Source organism: Gallus gallus, chromosome 15, assembly GCF_016699485.2.
Source record: "Gallus gallus isolate bGalGal1 chromosome 15, bGalGal1.mat.broiler.GRCg7b, whole genome shotgun sequence".
NCBI classification, from domain to species: Eukaryota; Metazoa; Chordata; class Aves; order Galliformes; family Phasianidae; genus Gallus; species Gallus gallus.
Window position 1 is genome coordinate 7,916,190 of NC_052546.1, and position 15,765 is coordinate 7,931,954.

At 57.4% G+C, this 15,765-nt stretch overlaps 2 protein-coding genes across 11 annotated transcripts in view; both read left to right on the top strand.

Annotated features, from left to right (window-relative positions):
• Positions 1–3,481, top strand: part of DGCR2 (DiGeorge syndrome critical region gene 2) — a 37,503-nt gene extending 34,022 nt beyond the window's left edge. For 8 of the 10 annotated variants that reach the window (NM_001389580.2, XM_040648028.2, XM_046901155.1 and 5 more), the window contains one exon: positions 569–3,481. In NM_001389580.2, coding sequence (NP_001376509.1) covers positions 569–810 — 242 coding nt within the window. In that variant the 3' untranslated portion in view covers positions 811–3,481. The remainder of the gene's footprint in view (positions 1–568) is intronic. The other 2 variants (XR_005840011.2, XR_006931536.1) reach the window with 1 other exon arrangement.
• Positions 3,482–7,251: 3,770 nt separating this feature from the next.
• On the top strand, positions 7,252–10,899 carry CA15L (carbonic anhydrase 15-like). The gene is made up of 8 exons (XM_415218.8): positions 7,252–7,420; positions 8,425–8,460; positions 8,980–9,150; positions 9,237–9,397; positions 9,507–9,599; positions 9,684–9,750; positions 9,853–10,019; positions 10,500–10,899. The coding sequence occupies exons 1-8, from the start codon at positions 7,354–7,356 to the stop codon at positions 10,704–10,706; spliced, it is 969 nt and encodes a 322-aa protein (XP_415218.3). The 5' UTR covers positions 7,252–7,353; the 3' UTR covers positions 10,707–10,899.
• The last annotated feature ends 4,866 nt before the right edge of the window (positions 10,900–15,765 follow it).

A 15,765-nucleotide genomic window follows, 5' to 3' on the forward strand; every position in this document is an offset into this window, starting at 1 on the left:
TAAGTTAAAAGTGGAATCCATGCTGCAAGCAACATAGCTCTTAGACCTTACCAGTTTTACATTCTTAACCTGATGAGTGATGTTGTTTCCATCATGCTGATACCTTCTCTGGCCTTTTGGAGATAGGTCTGTACAGATGGGTGTAAAGAACAGAACAAATGCCAAGTACAGGAAATCTTGTACAAAATACATCCAGCCTCTTCCCTACTCCCCACTCCCCCCCACCCACAGCCAAAAAAAAACTGACCAAAAATACCACTTTTTAATGATTCACCCGCTGCTTTTCAGTTTTGCAGCTGCGATATTAGCATACTGTAGTCATTCCACTTTGGGATTTTATAGCAGCATATCTCAGAAGATCAGTAAGATACTCGCACTAATCAGTCTTATTTATGTATCACTGCTTTATTTTTACTACATAATTCTCCTCCTTTGCAGTGTCATATCTGTGTGTTAATACAAAGCCAGGAAAAACTCAGAGCTTCCAGAAATACAGAGAGTAAATCTATTTGGTGATGTGGAACGATACACTTCACCTTCTAATTCTGCTTTTCTTCTTCTTTTCCAGATGGAGTTCTCTCTCAGACTGTGCAAAGCGGTCCTCCATCCCTAGGAAACTGTGATGCATCCCCACAGCTCACAGAGGGGTCCCTTCCTCCCTCAGTTGGTCCTTCTCCAGTGGAGCTGGAAGACTCTGCTGACAGCAGCACCTTTCTTGTCCCTCCAGACACACCGCTAAATGAAAACACACCGGCAGAAACTCTTACAGGCAGCCGGCACAGCCACTGTTCTCTCAACACCATTGTATAAAGGAATCAGCTGACTGCCAGTCAGAAATAGTTTTAGCAACTGTTTGCACAGACAAACACTAATCCGTGGTTGGAACTTCAGAAGGACTCTCCACTTTGTTTTTGAACACTGCTTTTATGTTCTAGGTTAGGATTGTGCCTCTCGTTTTTGGCTGTTGTTATTTGTTCACTAATCGGTTTGTCCTGTAAATATGGATTGTATAACTACTCTTTTTTTTTTTTTTTCCATTGGCTGTGGAAAAGAATGCAGAGAATTCCTTTGACTTCTAAGGAGAGGAAAAGTATGGGTAGGGTTTTTTTGTTTTATTTCTTAAACTGAGAGGAAATGAAACCTACATCAGGAAAAGCTGCTTGGATTTGGCTGGATACCACTGGACCCAGGAAACAGACCATGGAAGAGGAAGGTGGGGCTGTCATTGCTCAGTCAGTTGCTTTCTCTCTTGCTTCAGTGCTACGCTTGGAAAAGACAGAGGAGACTTAACTGCAGAGAAAGGGACTGGGTTTCTGTTTTACAGGGCAGGAGCACGGAGGAGCTAGAACTCAGCTGAAACTCATGCCACCGAGTGAGAGCTGCATACGTTTGTGTGTTCTGATCAGCCTTGCTGTTTCAGAACACCACAGGGACTGGAGGATAAATGATCTACGCCATACGTGACTTCATCTTTTTTTGGAAGAGTACTAAAAAACCAGGATTTGCAATGACAATTATTTGTTGTTGTTAGCTGCAAAATCTCATGTTGTCTGGTAAATTTCTGGCCCATAAAGGAAATTTGATCTTATAATGCTGGCTTCCCTTCGACAGAATCCTTGTGTGTATCAGGTAGTGCTTAGGGAAGGGACAGGAAGCAGGTAACTTTGATTGACGTGGTTTGCCTTCACTGTATGAATCCCCTGCTCATTATAATCCCATAAACTACAAAGAAAAACACTTAAATCTTTAACTCCTTGACAGTGAACAGTGGCACAAGACTGGCCTGGATAAAAGACCATTGTTCTTGCTTTTCTTGTTGCATGCTATAATTAGCATGTAAGTGTGTTCCATCCCTTCCACTTTGTTTCTTTACAGTTGCTACAAATACCATTTAAAAACGCTGATTGACATGCACTCTACATAATGTTTAATTCTAATTGGACACTTGTTTCTCATCCTAATCCTATAAATGCCAACCCTATTCTTGTCTTTCTTCCCTCCCACACCCCAAGCCGTTTATCCAGGTCCCACAGGGGGTTATGATGTAGTTAGCAAACTGAAATCAATAAAGCAGTTTGCTTCGCTCTGATATCTGATCTTCAGTGTTCCCCTCAGGTTAACTCTTTCAGCTAATTTATACATTGCAAAATGAGATTAATTCACTCCCTCACTAAACCCTGTAGTTGAGCACTGTTGGTTTCGACAGCGAGTGCAAAATCATCTTGACAGATGATTTTAAATTGAAGTAGGATATTAGTGTACAAATAACTTACCCTCCCATCCGTTCTCCTCTTGCCTCTGCCTCTCCTTGACTTGCTGTAGCAGTCAGCAGGTGAGATGAATTGTAAGGAATTTGTAAAGAATGCCCCTTGTGAGTGTTCTCCTATTACCTTATGAAGGGTACAAGCCTAGAGGGACAGGAAATAAACACTGCACGGGGTGTATATGTGAATTATTTTTCTAGTAATGATGAGAAATCGTACTTGTATGACAAATCCTAACCCACTGTTGTGGTTTCCCATTGCAGCTGACTTTTTCCCTATTGAATATGCTGCTACTTTCTATTCTGTGTCTTGCCTATAGGCTTATACTGTACTTGAGGATTGGTCTTGACAATTCAACTCCTTTTGCACAGAAAACTGTGAGTTTCACGATTGAGATCCTATCTGTGTCTCAACGTTTGGACGCTCGCAACCTCGAATCCGTGGGAGAGCGAATCACAGTTGCAGAGGATGAGTGGCAGGAAGCCTTCCTCCTGCTCTGTGCCCGTTCCCTGGGCTGCTGGCGTGGAATGGGAGGAGTGCTGCTGCAGCCCGTGGGATCTGTAACCATCTCCTGTGAGTTCCAGCCCTGGTGTGATGAAGCGGATGGATAGCAGTAGTGAGAACCATGCGTACAAGCGATGAGCATTTCTGAAGTATGAAAATAAAGCGGGTTTTGTGCGTTTTTGAGCACATTCATACGTTTTATACATTGTACGTACTGATTTTTCTTTAGTTTTATAGGTATGAGTGTGTGTGAGTGTGTGTGTGTGTGTCTGGATGGCCGTATCTGTATATATCCACGCTGTGGTTGGTGCGCTCTGCTGCGCTCAGCAGGGCAATGGGCACACACTGCTCCTGGGGTGATGCTTCTCTCCAGCTGGCTGCACTCTGTAGGACAGGGTGCAAAGTTTGTGCTACTGCAATCCGTTCCTGAAAACACTTTGTTAGCAATGCAAACTGGAAGGCTTCTCATTCCTTTCGAAGCCCGATGGGACGTTCATCCTCCGTAGTATCCTAGCGCAATAACAAGAGGCCTTTGGGCTTGGTTTAGGCTCTGAAGCTGTGTTTTGTGGTGGAGGTGAACAGATACCTTACCTCACACATCTCATAGCACTGCGGGAATCTGTTCTGTGTCTGTCTTTTTTTTTTTTTTAATTTTACTTTTTATTCTGTGGTGAATTGATTTGAAATAAACTCTGCTACAATCCGTGATGTCACGGCGGCTCCTGGCTCTGGTTGTTCCAAACGTGGGTCTGCTTTGCAGGAGCCTCACTGTAACGTTTTGCCCATAGTTCTGAGCCTTTTCTGCTTCTCTGATGGCACAGAGGCCGCTTCTTCCTCTCTTCTTCCCTATCCTTCACCTTAACCGTAAGCAAGGGCTGTCTTGCCTTGAATGGAGCGCCTCGCTGAGCGCAGCCCTTGTTTACCTCTTGGTGAGCTCATTCTGCAATAACGTTGTCATTTTTTGCCCATTTAAATGTAGCTTCTTCACAGCAAGTAGGACCCTTTGCAGCAGGGATGTCGCAGCTTCCAGGACCTTGCAGCAGCCGGGAAGGTCCTTTCCTGGTGGCGGCGGCTCCTGGGCAGAGCTCCATTGCCCTTGGTAAGGCCTGAGCACCAATTAGGGAGGGCTGCGACGTGCCTGAGGACTTTGCTCTTCTGATTGCCATTAGATGGATGAGATCTTTGGCATTACTTCATGCTTTGATTTCCCTCTGCCGCTCACTTCTCCGATGCTTTTTATCTCCCGGTGCATCCCAGATCTCCCTGCAGATAAGGTTCCATTCCCGTATCAGCATATGATGAGCAAAGGGCCCATCTCTCTGCATGCCCATGGCTGCCATCAGCTCTGCTGGGTGCCAGGGCTCCATGTGGGGCTCCGTGTCCTGTTGTGGCCTCTGATAAAGCCATTGCTCAGCGTCCCACTGCCGTACTGAGCTCTTTGCTGCTCCTTCATGGCAGGCACAGCTGTGGTGGTGTCTGCATCACAGCAGCCTGCTTTTGCACCAGGTGAGCTGTGGGATGCTGCAGTGGTAGGGAGGCGTTGCTACAAAGGGCAAAAGTGCCGGTCAGATGTACAAAGCTGTGTGTGATGTTCAGCTGCGCCTCGTTCTGAGCCTCAGCCTCCCTGCATGTGTTGGGATGGGGAAATACAACAGTGGGTGAAGGGCCCCTCTGAAGGCCCCCCTCCAGGTGTGCTCCCCACGTCCCCATGGCCCATCTGTGTGTCTCTGCCGTTCCACTGGGGAGAGCTGATTTTTGCCAGCAGCACCCAACCTTTGCCCACCTCACGTTGAGTGGCACCGAAGCTGTTGTTCAGAATGCTTTTGGCTTTCAGACGTGGCTTTTCAGTGGCGGAGCGCGGAGGTTTTGGTGCTGTGCAATTCATCTCTTCGGCATCGCGAAGGGAAATCCCGTCCGGCGGCGGTTCGGGTCGGCAGGGGGCGGGAGCGGCCCGCGGAGCGGGGACAGCCCGAGCCCGGCTGGTTGGGGCTCCGACACCGGAGCTGTGGGTGCCCATCCCCGGCCGTGCCCCGTGTCTGCGGGGCGGGCGGCCTGTGCCGGTGGGGGTACCCAGCCCACGGTGGGCGTTGGGGAACTGTCAGCCCCCCTCCAGCACGAGGCACGCTATGGTTCTACACAATGATGCTCCGTAGGCTGCTGTGCTGGTTCAGCAGTGAGTGAACACCCCTAGGCCGGGTTTCCGTGCTCTGCCGTGTGCTGCCGGCACCGGTCCTTGGGATCAGAGAGTTGCTGTGGGTGTCCCTGCGCCATCCCTGGGCCCTCTGCATGAGGGTTCCTGTCTGCTGCTGCTGGGATCCGGCTCTGGTCGCAAACACCGGGGTTCTGTGCAGGGTCACAAATCTGCTTTACCTGGGGAGGTAAGGAGAATTTACAGCCGTAGCCCAGGGCTGTGCTCGGAGCCAGGAAAGCAGCGGGGGCTGCTGGCTGCGGCCGGGGCTGAGCTCATGCTGTCCAGCTGCCCAGTGAGCAGCAGGAGTGCCTCCCGAGCTCTGCTGGCGGCTGCAGGATGCGCTCATCGCTGAATGCCGTCCAGCACGCGACGTCACCGCGGTGCCACCGGGCTCCTTGGCCCCTGCCCATGGGGCACAGCGTGGAGCTCGCAGAGTTCCTGCTGCACCTGGAGCTGTGCGGTGCTGCACTACAGGGCAGCGGGAAGCGAGTGCCACACGCTGCCCGTGTCACAGGCAGATAGAGGTCTCTGGGAGGCCGCAGGGCCCTGCGTGGCTCCTCTCGGTGCCCTGGCGCAGCCACGATGCTGCACCCTCTGGCTGTGCCCTCACCTATGGGTGTCAGTGTCTGGGTGCTGCAGCAGGAGCTCCTGCCAGCCCAAAGCGCATCACTCAGGGCCACGCTCTGCTCCCGACACTGCCGATGTCCCTCCGGCTGCCAGGCAGTGCCAGGGCCACATGCAGCTGCTGCCCACAGTGCTGCCTTTGTGTGGGCACTGCTGTGCTCCCGTCCGGACGCTCAGGCTGCACCAGAGACAAACAAAGCCAGGACTGCCCAGGGTTTACTCTGCTTGGGCTCCATCTCCCCACTTCTCTGCATGCCTACAGCCCTCGTGCACCCAACCCTGGGTGAGCTGAGCTGTGCAGTTCCTTTCCCCCTCCTCCAGTCCCATCCCAGCCCCCCAGGTCCCCAGGCTGTGTTCGCAGCTGAGGATTCACCTGCAGGAGCAGCTCCTGGCACTGCTGTGCGTGGCGGGGGCTCCCAACAGGGAGGCACGGTGCCCACGTCGGATCGATGGATGCAGCGTCAGTAACTATTTATATTTTTCAGCAAGCCTTTTTTTACCCCTGTAATGGCTCCTGCACCCGTGCGCGTGGCTGTGGGAGCTCCCTGTCCTGCCCAGCACGAAGATGGACACAGCCCCTCTGCAAGGATGGTGTGAGCATGCAGCAGCAGCAGCAATGGCAGCAGCAGGCTGGGAAGCACAGCGCGGTTCCTTGAAGGTTTGTTCTGGTTCCTATAGAAACTGGAGGCTGCTCCCAGCAGGAGGGCAGCGGGGAGGGGTGGCAGTGGGTGACCAGCAGGGCAGGGGGACGTTGGGGTTCAGTCTGTAGCATGAACAGCAGGGGCTGAACGTGCCCCGAAGAGCCCCCTGTCCTGCCCAGCCCTGTGCATGCAGCACACGGTAGCAGTGCTGAGCCGCAGTGCCGTGGCCAAGCTGCCAGCGGGATGCCCACTGTGTGCCCTGTGTGGTGCCGGGCTTTGCTCATCCTGGCAGCAGCTCCGAGCGCTGAGCCAGGGCAGTACCTGCGGGAGAGGAGGAACGTGCCCCGTGGCCTCCTTTTTTCTGCTGCCTTCAGGCAAGCGGGGATATTTTAGGATGATGTGACAACGCCACCATCCCGCGCACTCACCCCCTTCCTACCTCCCCTCTGCAGGAGGAGAACTCTTCCATCGGGATAACGGCTGCGCTGCACCCCAGCTGCGCTGAGGGTATGGGTGCTGGGCTGGAATGCAGCAGTTCCCCCAACCCACCCTGGCTGAAGGGCTGCGGGGCTAAGGGGGTTCTGCCTGTGGGTCCCCGTGGCACTGCTCACCCCCAGCTCCTGCCCTGAGCCCCGAGGTCAGGGGGTGCCAGAGCTGTGCCAGAGGCGTGGGTCACACGTGGACCCCCAGTGGCCTTGCAGGAGCCTTCCGTGGCCCCACACAGGGCTGGCAGCACAGTGGGGATGCCACAACCCACACCTTTAGGGATGGAGGGTAGCAGCACACCGCAGCCCTCACCGCCACCCCCTCAACCCCACAAAGCTCAGTGCAGCCCTGCAGAGCTCAGAGCAGCCCCATGGTGCTGGGAACCCCCACTGCTGCCCGCTGCCCACGCGTGCCAGCCCGGCCTGGCACAGCACACAGGGGCTGGCTGGGGGCCGGGCGCTCCCGCTCCCTCCTAGCAGGCGAGGAGTTAAAAACTCAGCCCTTGTGATGAATATTTAAAAGCAGTGTTGAAGCTGGAGCCGAGGATTTCTCCAGGGCTGGCAGCGCTGCATCCCTCCCCAGCCCTGCCGCCCGCCCGGGCGCACTGCAGAGGAGGACGGGGCGTTGCAGCGGGGCTGCCAGCATGGGGCCGCTGGGGATGGGGGTAACTTTTGTCACTTTGCCTCTTGTCATCCGAGCGGCCGCGGGAGGTGAGATGCGCTGCCCGTCTGCTGCACCGTCGTGGTTGGGGCTGCGGAGGGATGGGCACGGAGTGCAGGTGGCTGGGGGTTATGGGGTAGCATGGTGCCGGGAGGGGGGTACGGCAGTGCCAGCACTCTATTCCCTTTCCCACGTGTTGGGGGGAATGCATGTCTGTGGCGCTCGGAGATGTGGTGCAGCCCAGGAGCTGTGTTCTGTGCCCTCCCCGTGGGACACCCCTGTCCCCGCCGTGCTGCCGGGCTCAGGGAGGTGTCAGCCCTGCTGGGAGGTGTCTGGGATGTCGGACGGTCATTCAGGCAGCTGGGATTGAGGTTTCAGCCCCTCTGCCCCATGTACTCATAAGCAGGGAAATGCCACTGAGGACGACACCTCAGAGCAAATGGGGCTGGAGTGCGCAGCACCCTTCTATAGAGCAGAGCGCCCACCTGGCTCACGCCAGGGATGCTCACAGTTGGGTGAGGGCAGCGCTTTGTGGCTCTGAGGGTGTGCAGGAGGCTCAGTTCCCGCTGGATGGGAAGGAAAGCCTGAAGTCACTGCCCTGGGACAGTCCCTGTTCCCAGCCCTGTGGCTGCAGCCTCACATAGCAGCGTGGTGAGGACCTGGATGCGAAGCCAGCAGCACAGGCGGTGCACGCAGCGCTGCCTGCGGCCTGTGGCTGGAGAGAGCACGGGGTCAGCGGGGAACCATCCCTGTAGGCAGGGAGTGCTGGGGTGGCTGAGTTCCCACACGGGGATTTGGATGGGTTGGTGGGACACGAGCGGAGCAGAGTGGCCGTGGGCAGCAGCCGCGCTCCTCACCCCGCTCCCAACACAGCAGAGCTGTGTGTCCCTGCACTGACAGCAGCGAGGTGGGAGGGAAGCGGCTCCGCGTAGCGCTGCTCCGGGCGGTGTGGGCGCACCTCTGCCCACGGTCACGCTGTGTGCTGTGCAGAGATCCGCAGTATGGGGGGGCTTTGGGGGCCTCTGCAGCCCCTGACTACAGCTCTCTCCCGCAGGGCAGTGGTGCTACGACTCGCAGGACCCGAAGTGCGGTGAGTGGGGAACGGTCACAGCTCTGTTCGGTGCCTCCCTCCCCAGTGCCCGGGGGCACTTTGGAAGCGCACGTATAATAGCTTGTAAGAGGTTAATTAAGGATCAGGGAGCATGTAATCAGCAGTTACAGCCCAATTGCTTTATAGCCCTCAGGTGCGTGCTCACTGTGCTGCAGGTCAGCTGTGTCCAGCAGCACTCTGAGCCTCACTGCCCGGCACAGAGCCGGCTCCAGCAGCAATTAAACCGTGCTGGGGCTGGCGGGGGGCGGTTGGGGCAGCACAGAACAGGCACGTGCTGAGGGCACCATCCCTTAATGAAGGCGGTGGGTAATGGGGAGCTCACGGGGCGGGTTACAGCTCCACAGGTTTCCAAGTAAAACCTTCCTGGAGTAACGGGGAGAGAAGGGCTGGTGATGGGGCAGGGCCCGTGGTGGGGACAGGGCTGCCCTTGGCTCTGTGTCCTCCCTGGGGGTGGTGCTGGTGGCTCTGCGGGTGCCCCCATGGCCGTGCTCCCCGCAGGCCCCAGCCACTGGAAGGAGCTGAAGGCCACCTGCGGCGGTGACAAGCAGTCTCCGGTTAACATCGACCGGCGCTGGCTGCAGCGGGACGGCAGCCTTGGGGACATCATCTTTGAGGGCTATGACCAGGCACCCCCCGGCAAGTGGCGGCTGCTGAACGATGGGCACACGGGTGGGTGTTCTGCTCCAGCCAGGGCTCAGCTCTGCAGCAGTGCTGCCCCACGGCCCCCAGTCCTGTCCCACTCCTATCGTTTGCAGTGATGCTGAGCCTGGAGAGCGAGCCGGGTGCTGAGCACATTGCCATCAGTGGCGGGGGCCTCCCGGGCCGCTACCGTGCACTGCAGCTGCACTTCCACTGGGGCAGCCTGTCTACAAATGGCTCTGAGCACACCGTGGATGGGCAGCAGCTCCCCATGGAGGTAGGCAAGAAGCCCCTTAGCACCACGGCCCTTTGATTTCCCATCCTGGTGCCTGGCTGCTGGCGAGGCCGGGTGCCTCTGCTGAGCCCTCCGTGCTTTCTTTCTCCAGCTGCACATCGTCCACATCAACGTCAAGTACCGCACCCTGGGGGAGGCCAAGGGGCACCCAAGCGGGCTGGCTGTGCTGGGCTGCTTCTTCCAGGTTGGCTGCAAAGTGCATGGGATGGGTGCTGCCACGCGTTGGCCTTAAATGAGCACAGCTGCAGGGCCCGCTCGCTCTTTGCAGGTCTCAGAAGCCCCAAACTCCAACTACAACACCATCATTGGGGGACTGAGGAACATCTCCCATGCTGGTGAGGTGCCCTGGCGCTCTGCAATGGGGCACGGCTGGGAGGGGAGAGACCCTGGGGCGTGCCAGGGGCAGCGGGGCTGAGTGCCCACGTCCTGCTGTGCAGGGCAGGCAGTGGACCTGGCCTCCACCTTCCGCCTTGGCACGCTGCTGCCGCACGTTGCACAGCTGTCCCGGTACTACCGCTACCAGGGCTCCCTGACCACCCCTGACTGCAGCGAGGCCGTCATCTGGACCGTGTTTGAGGAGCCTGTGGGCATCAGCAGGGAGCAGGTAATGGGATTCCTCGGCCCTGCTGCCATGGGATGGAAGGGCCCGTCTGGCCAAAGCCGTGCTGTGAGCACCCCCGGTCCCTGTGCGTTTTCTTGCACCTTGCAGGCAAAGTAAAGGGGACATCTGTAGGAATGTGGGGATGGAGAGCTTGAGAGGGGCACCAAGAGGAGGGTGGGTGGGTCGCCGGATGGGCTTGGGGGTTTGGGAGGGGACTGGTGAATGGATGTGGGGATGGATGAAGTTCTGCATTGCCCGGGCACCTCAGCAGATGCATTTCCCGGCCGCTCTGTAAGCGCTCGGCTGGGCTTCCTGCAGCGTCGGCTGCGAGGCGGCACGAAGCGCGGTGTGTGCAGAGCCGTGTGCTGCCGGTAGGGGGAAAGACGGGGCTCCTGCGCTGCGCTCTGCCCGGCAGCAGCCACGCGTGTGCCCCGCTTCGCCCTACGCCTCACGGCTGCGGCGCCCGCGGTGCTCTCCCCGCAGCTGCAGGCGTTTGTCAGCACCGTGCACTTCCCGGCCTCGGGCGCTGCGCCCCTGAAGATGACCAACAACTTCCGTCCGCCACAACCGCTCCGCAGCCGCAAGGTCTTCTCCTCCCGGGATGCCACGGCCAGCTGTGGGTGCCCCCGCTGCCCCCTCGCCCTGCTGCTCCTCCTGCCCCTGCTCGGCCCCCTCTCGTCTCCCCCTTAGGGCCCGGGTTCCCTGCTGCCCGCTCCGCGTAGCGGTGAGGCGGCTTCTGGTTTATGGGTGATGGGGGAAGAAATGGTAAGGAGCAGCTGGGGCCGTCGGCCGGGTGAGGATGTGGCAGCCCCGGTGCGGGCTGGGCCGTGGGGCTGTCAGGGCTGCAATAAAGGTGAGCTCCTGGCCCCGTGTGCGGCCCCTGGCTCCGTGTCTCTGTGCGGTGCCGTTGCAGGGATGCAGGCGGCGTGCGGCCGTGGGGGAGCTGGGGGCTGCGGGAGGGGATGGCACAGCACCGGGTGACACATAGCGTGAGCCCCGGGGAGACAAATCCTGGCCCAGCACGTGTCCTTGTGCTCAGCGTGCACACGCACAGGGCCACGTTGCCTTCCCCAGCTCCGGCCATGGGGACGTGGCACATCTCAGCCCTGCGCGGTGCAGCATGGGGGCCTTTCCCAGGTGCTAATTTTAGGCTGCAGCTGTGTCTGCACTACACAGCCCCACGGCTCGGAGCAAAGCGAGGGCAGAGCGGGAAATCCTCGTTAATGTGCCCAAGGTCCAGGCACTCCCAGCCCCGTAAGTGATGGAATAAGGGCACGGGGTCACGGTGTGACGGAGCAATCCCTGCTGTGAGGCAGCTTAGGGCTGCGGGTAGTCTAGATGGTGTCTGATGATGGTTCCCATGCACACGCTGCAGACTGGAGCAGGGGCCCAGCCCATACGCTGCCCCACAGGGGGTGGGGGACCCCGGTGTCACCCCCGCATAGCCCTGCTTGGTTATGGCTGCCGAGATCCAGCTGCCTCCGGTTGGGAGCCACGGCTGTGTTTGGAGGGTGTGAGTGCTGACCTGCCCCAAGGGCTCCATAAGCACAGGGCCCGGCTGTGTGCCCGCGCTGTGCCGGAGGTGGGAGTTGAGCTGGGGCAGGGTGAGCTGAGATACGAGGGGCCACGCTCGTCCTTGTGGGGCTGTGGTCACTGCTGGGCTCTTGCCTTGGGCACTGCCAGGGATGGGGCACCCACAGCCTCCATGGGCAGCCTGTGCCAGGGCCTCGCCACCCTCTGAGTGAAGAGTTTCTTCTTTACATCTAACTTAAACCCACCCTGTTTCAGTTTACAAATGTTACCCTTGCCTTAGCACTGCGCTTGGCAGTGTTTGAGGTATTTCATGGAACTGTAGGGGTTGAAAGAGACCTCCGGAGATCCTCCAGTCCGACCCCTCTGCTGCGTCAGGTTCCCTACAGTAGGTTACTCAGCAAAAAGTGTCCTGCCAGGCTCTGAATATCTCCAGAGGAGACTCCACCACCTCTCTGGGCAGCTTCTTCCAGTGCTCAGACACCCTCAAAGCGAGGCAGTTTTTCCTCATGTTCAGATGGAACTTCTTATGTTCCACTTTGTGCCTGCTGCCCCTTGTCCTGTCACTGGGCACTGCTGAAAAGAGCCCGGCCCTATCCACTTGGCTCTGCCCTGTAGTCTTCTCTTCTCCAAGCTGAACAATCCCAGGTCCCTCAGCCTTTCCTCATACGGGCGATGCTCCAGGACCCTCATCATCATTGCAGCCCCTCTGCTGGGCTCTCTCCAGCAGTTCCCTGTCTGCCTTGAACTGAGGAGCCCAGAACTGGGCACGGGGCTCCAAATGCAGCCTCACCTCCCTCGCCCTGCTGCCCACTCTCATTGCGGTGCTCCCCAGGATACCACTGGCCTTCTTGGCCACCAGGGCACACCGGTGGCTCACAGCCAGCCTGCTGTCCAGCAGGACGCTCAGGTCCTTCTCTCAGAGCTCATCTGCAGCGGCTCAGCCCCTAACCTGAACTGATGCATGCTGTTATTCCTTCCCAGGTGTAGATCCTACACTTGCCATTGTTGAACCTCATTGGGTTCCTCCCTGTCCAGCTCTCCAGTCTGTCCACGTCCTGTTGAATGGCAGCACAGCCTTGTGGTGCGTCAGCCACTCTTCCCGACTTCATATGATCAGTGAACCCGCTGATGGTGGATGCTGTCCCCTCATCCAGGTCACTGATGAAGATGTTGAACAAGGCAGGAGCCATTTCAATGTTTCTGTGAATTGCTGCAGTGCAAACGCCCTGGTGCCCTGCAGTGAGATGGGACCAGAGCCTGCTCTGCAGGGTGGGCAGTGGCAATCCCCTCCCCATCATTTCCCCAAGCCACAGCTTGGGGACCAAGCTGACCAGCTCCCTGGAAGCCTCTTCTCTCAGCCATGGCCAAAATGGGGCCCAAATCAGCATTTCCTGCTCCTGGCTCTGCTTGCTGCTGTGCCGGGCAGCGGCGCTCGTGGTGCCACGTACTGGAATGTTTGTGCCGAGGAAGCAGAGCGTGCCGTGGCCACGGCTATTCCTGTCCTCCAGCTGCTGTTTGGCCGAAGTTGCCACGTGTTTTCTTCCCGGCTACAATTTTTAGCAAGAGAAACTGTTGCCCCCGTGGCTGCGGTCAGCACATCTGGGAGAGTGCAGGCTCAGCTGTGGGGCTGGCAGCACGTGGCGGTACCCGTATGCCCGGGCCCACGCTGCCCCTCCAAACATGCCCAAAAACATGGCAGAAACACTTAAACCTTGTGCTCAGCCCATGCAGAGGCTGCAGAGAGATGGGAAGGCCATCTGAAAGCCCACGGATGGGGTTTTCTTAGTGCAGGGCAGCTGCTGGCTGCATCCCCCCACCTCCTCTGTGTGTGCTGTGATTGCCCCAGGGCTCCAACCCCTCCCCAAAGAGCTCAGTGAGACACCCCAGGACCAGCCCATGTCACCCAGCCCGGTGCCACCCCTGCGCCCTGTCTGCTCTAGGGCCACAAGCCCTGTGGTGGGGGCTTAAACAGGGGCGAAGCTCAGCTCACATTGTGTTGTCAGTGCTTTGTGGCCCTCCTGCATCGGGAAACATGGCTTCCTACAGCCAACATCAAGCAGAAAACAAGTGTCTGCTTCCCTTCCAAAGCAGGTGTGAAGCTCCGTTGGGAGTTTTATTTTATTAACCTGCTATATTTGAGGTGATAAATATTTTTCCACGGCACAAAGGTGTTTATGTCAGCCTGTTTACAACCTGTGGACAAGCTCAGGGTCTCAGTTTGGAGCTGTTTACCCCTCCTGGGCTGCGTACATTTCCAGATAACACCATCCCAGCTGCACAACAGGCGGTTGCTGTTTTGCCACAGCCATGCAAATGCTCTCCTCTTTGCAAGCGGGCTGTTTCGGTCAGGTGGTGCTGGCAGCTGAGCCCGCCTAAAACATTTATTGATTTAATTTAATTCCTCTTTAATTGCTGTGTGATGGCTCTGAGCTTCCTACAGCTGGGGCTCCGCCGCAGGGGAACACCCATAACTCCATTTCATCTCTCAGATTCAGGGAAACCTGCTCTGCATTTTGGGCATCTCCAGTCTGCCATGGACGCTGGAAGCAGGCAGGAGTCGTGGGATTAACTCAGGATTTGGGTTGACGCGTGGTGGGAGCGGGCAGGGGTGGCACATGGGGACAGAGACACGGATGGAGCAGTGTGGGGCCAGGCCCATGCGTGGGGGGGTCAGCCTGGGGGGCACCCATCTGCACCAGCATCACCTGAAGTGTTGGGGTGTGGGTGTGCAAGTGTGTGTACGTGTGTACCCCATCCCATGTGCCCAGGCCGTGGGCACCCACCCCGAGCAGCAGCAAAGCTCAGTCTGGCAAAGCCCCAACCTGAGGTGTGTGACATGGCGGCCGGTTTGCGCGGCGCTCGCTCTGCTTCACACGTCAGTGCTTTCTGGAGACTGTTTCGTTTCCTTTTTTTGGCCGGCGTGGGCCCCTCAGCTTCAGTTTCTGATTGGAGACTGAGAAGTAAATTTAGCTTGGGGATGCCCCGGCCTCACAGCTGCATGGTGGGGCTGAGCGTGCTGCACCCTGACAGCGCTGTGCCTTCCTGGAAGGGCTGTGTGGCCCTGGGCCTGGTGCTTGCCCTCACCCCCAGGCCCTGCCTGCTCCCGGGGCTATTCTGAGCCCCCAGCTCTTGTTTTCGGGTTTCAGCCTGCTGCCCACAGTAACCCAGCTCTTTGTGTGGCCCCAGCTGTGCTGATGGAGCTGTACCATGCGGCCTGCTCTGCTGATGCCATGTCGCCAGGCGTGCTGAGCCCCGTGTGCTGGTGGGATGTTGGGGCTCAACGGCTGCAAGATTGGGAGCGATGTGTGGGGAACAGAGCATATTCCCTCTGGTCTGGGGCATGAATGTGGGAGGGACCCAGCCTGAGTGTATTCTGCTAGTGAGGATATGCAGCCCCCTGTGCGATCCAGGCCCCACGATAGCACTGCCTGCCTCCATCTGCAGCTAATTAAAGCCTTCCTGAAGCATCTCATTTACTAAATTAGGTCTCTCTCGGTTTGAAATTAATGGCAAGCCAGAAAAGAAAGAGAAAAAAAAAGGCGACTGTTTAAAGTTTCACCAAAGGACACGACAGAGCAAGAGCTGCAGCTGGGTACGGAGCCCTGGGGTTGCTTTCTATCCATACTTCTGCTCATTAGCAAAGCCCAGCACTGCCCGGGGGGCTCATCCTATGCTCAGCTGTGTCCCCACCACCAGACCCGGCTGTCTCAGCCCTGTGGTCCCTCTGAGTGCCACTGTGGGTGCCATGCAGCCCTGCTATGAGGGCAGGGCCGTGGAGCTGTGATGTATAATTCAGCACATGCTCCTCAGTGGGTTGTTGCTTCTGGAGATGGTTTAGCAAAATCTTTTAATCAATAATTAGTGAGGTTGTCCTCATGAGGGTGAGGCGTGAAGGCAGAGCCAGGTTTGCAGCCTGCAGCTTTCCAAGTGGGGCCCATGAGAAATCCCTGCCCAGCGCCTGGTTCCCTGTGCTCCAGTGACTTTATCCAGCATGAGCAGCTGCCTCAGGGCACAGTTTGGTAAATCCATCACTGAGCATTGAGCCTTCAGCTTCCTGAGTGCAAAGAAAACCCCAAAATCACCATTTCTGTACCAATCTCAGGGCTCATGTCAATCCAGCATGGCAGCCTGCAGGGCTCAGCTTGGCAGGCATGGGCAGAGGGCAGCAATTTGGGCGCAGGGGCATGAGGACAGCACAGTCCTGTGTGGCAGAGAG

Bases quoted from the DNA above. Each gene is read 5' to 3' on its own strand.
- CA15L (XM_415218.8), top strand. From the start codon at position 7,354: ATGGGGCCGCTGGGGATGGGGGTAACTTTTGTCACTTTGCCTCTTGTC. The intron at 7,421-8,424 runs GTGAGATGCGCT...TCTCTCCCGCAG, and splicing joins CATCCGAGCGGCCGCGGGAG to GGCAGTGGTGCTACGACTCG. The intron at 10,020-10,499 runs GTAATGGGATTC...CTCTCCCCGCAG, and splicing joins TGGGCATCAGCAGGGAGCAG to CTGCAGGCGTTTGTCAGCAC.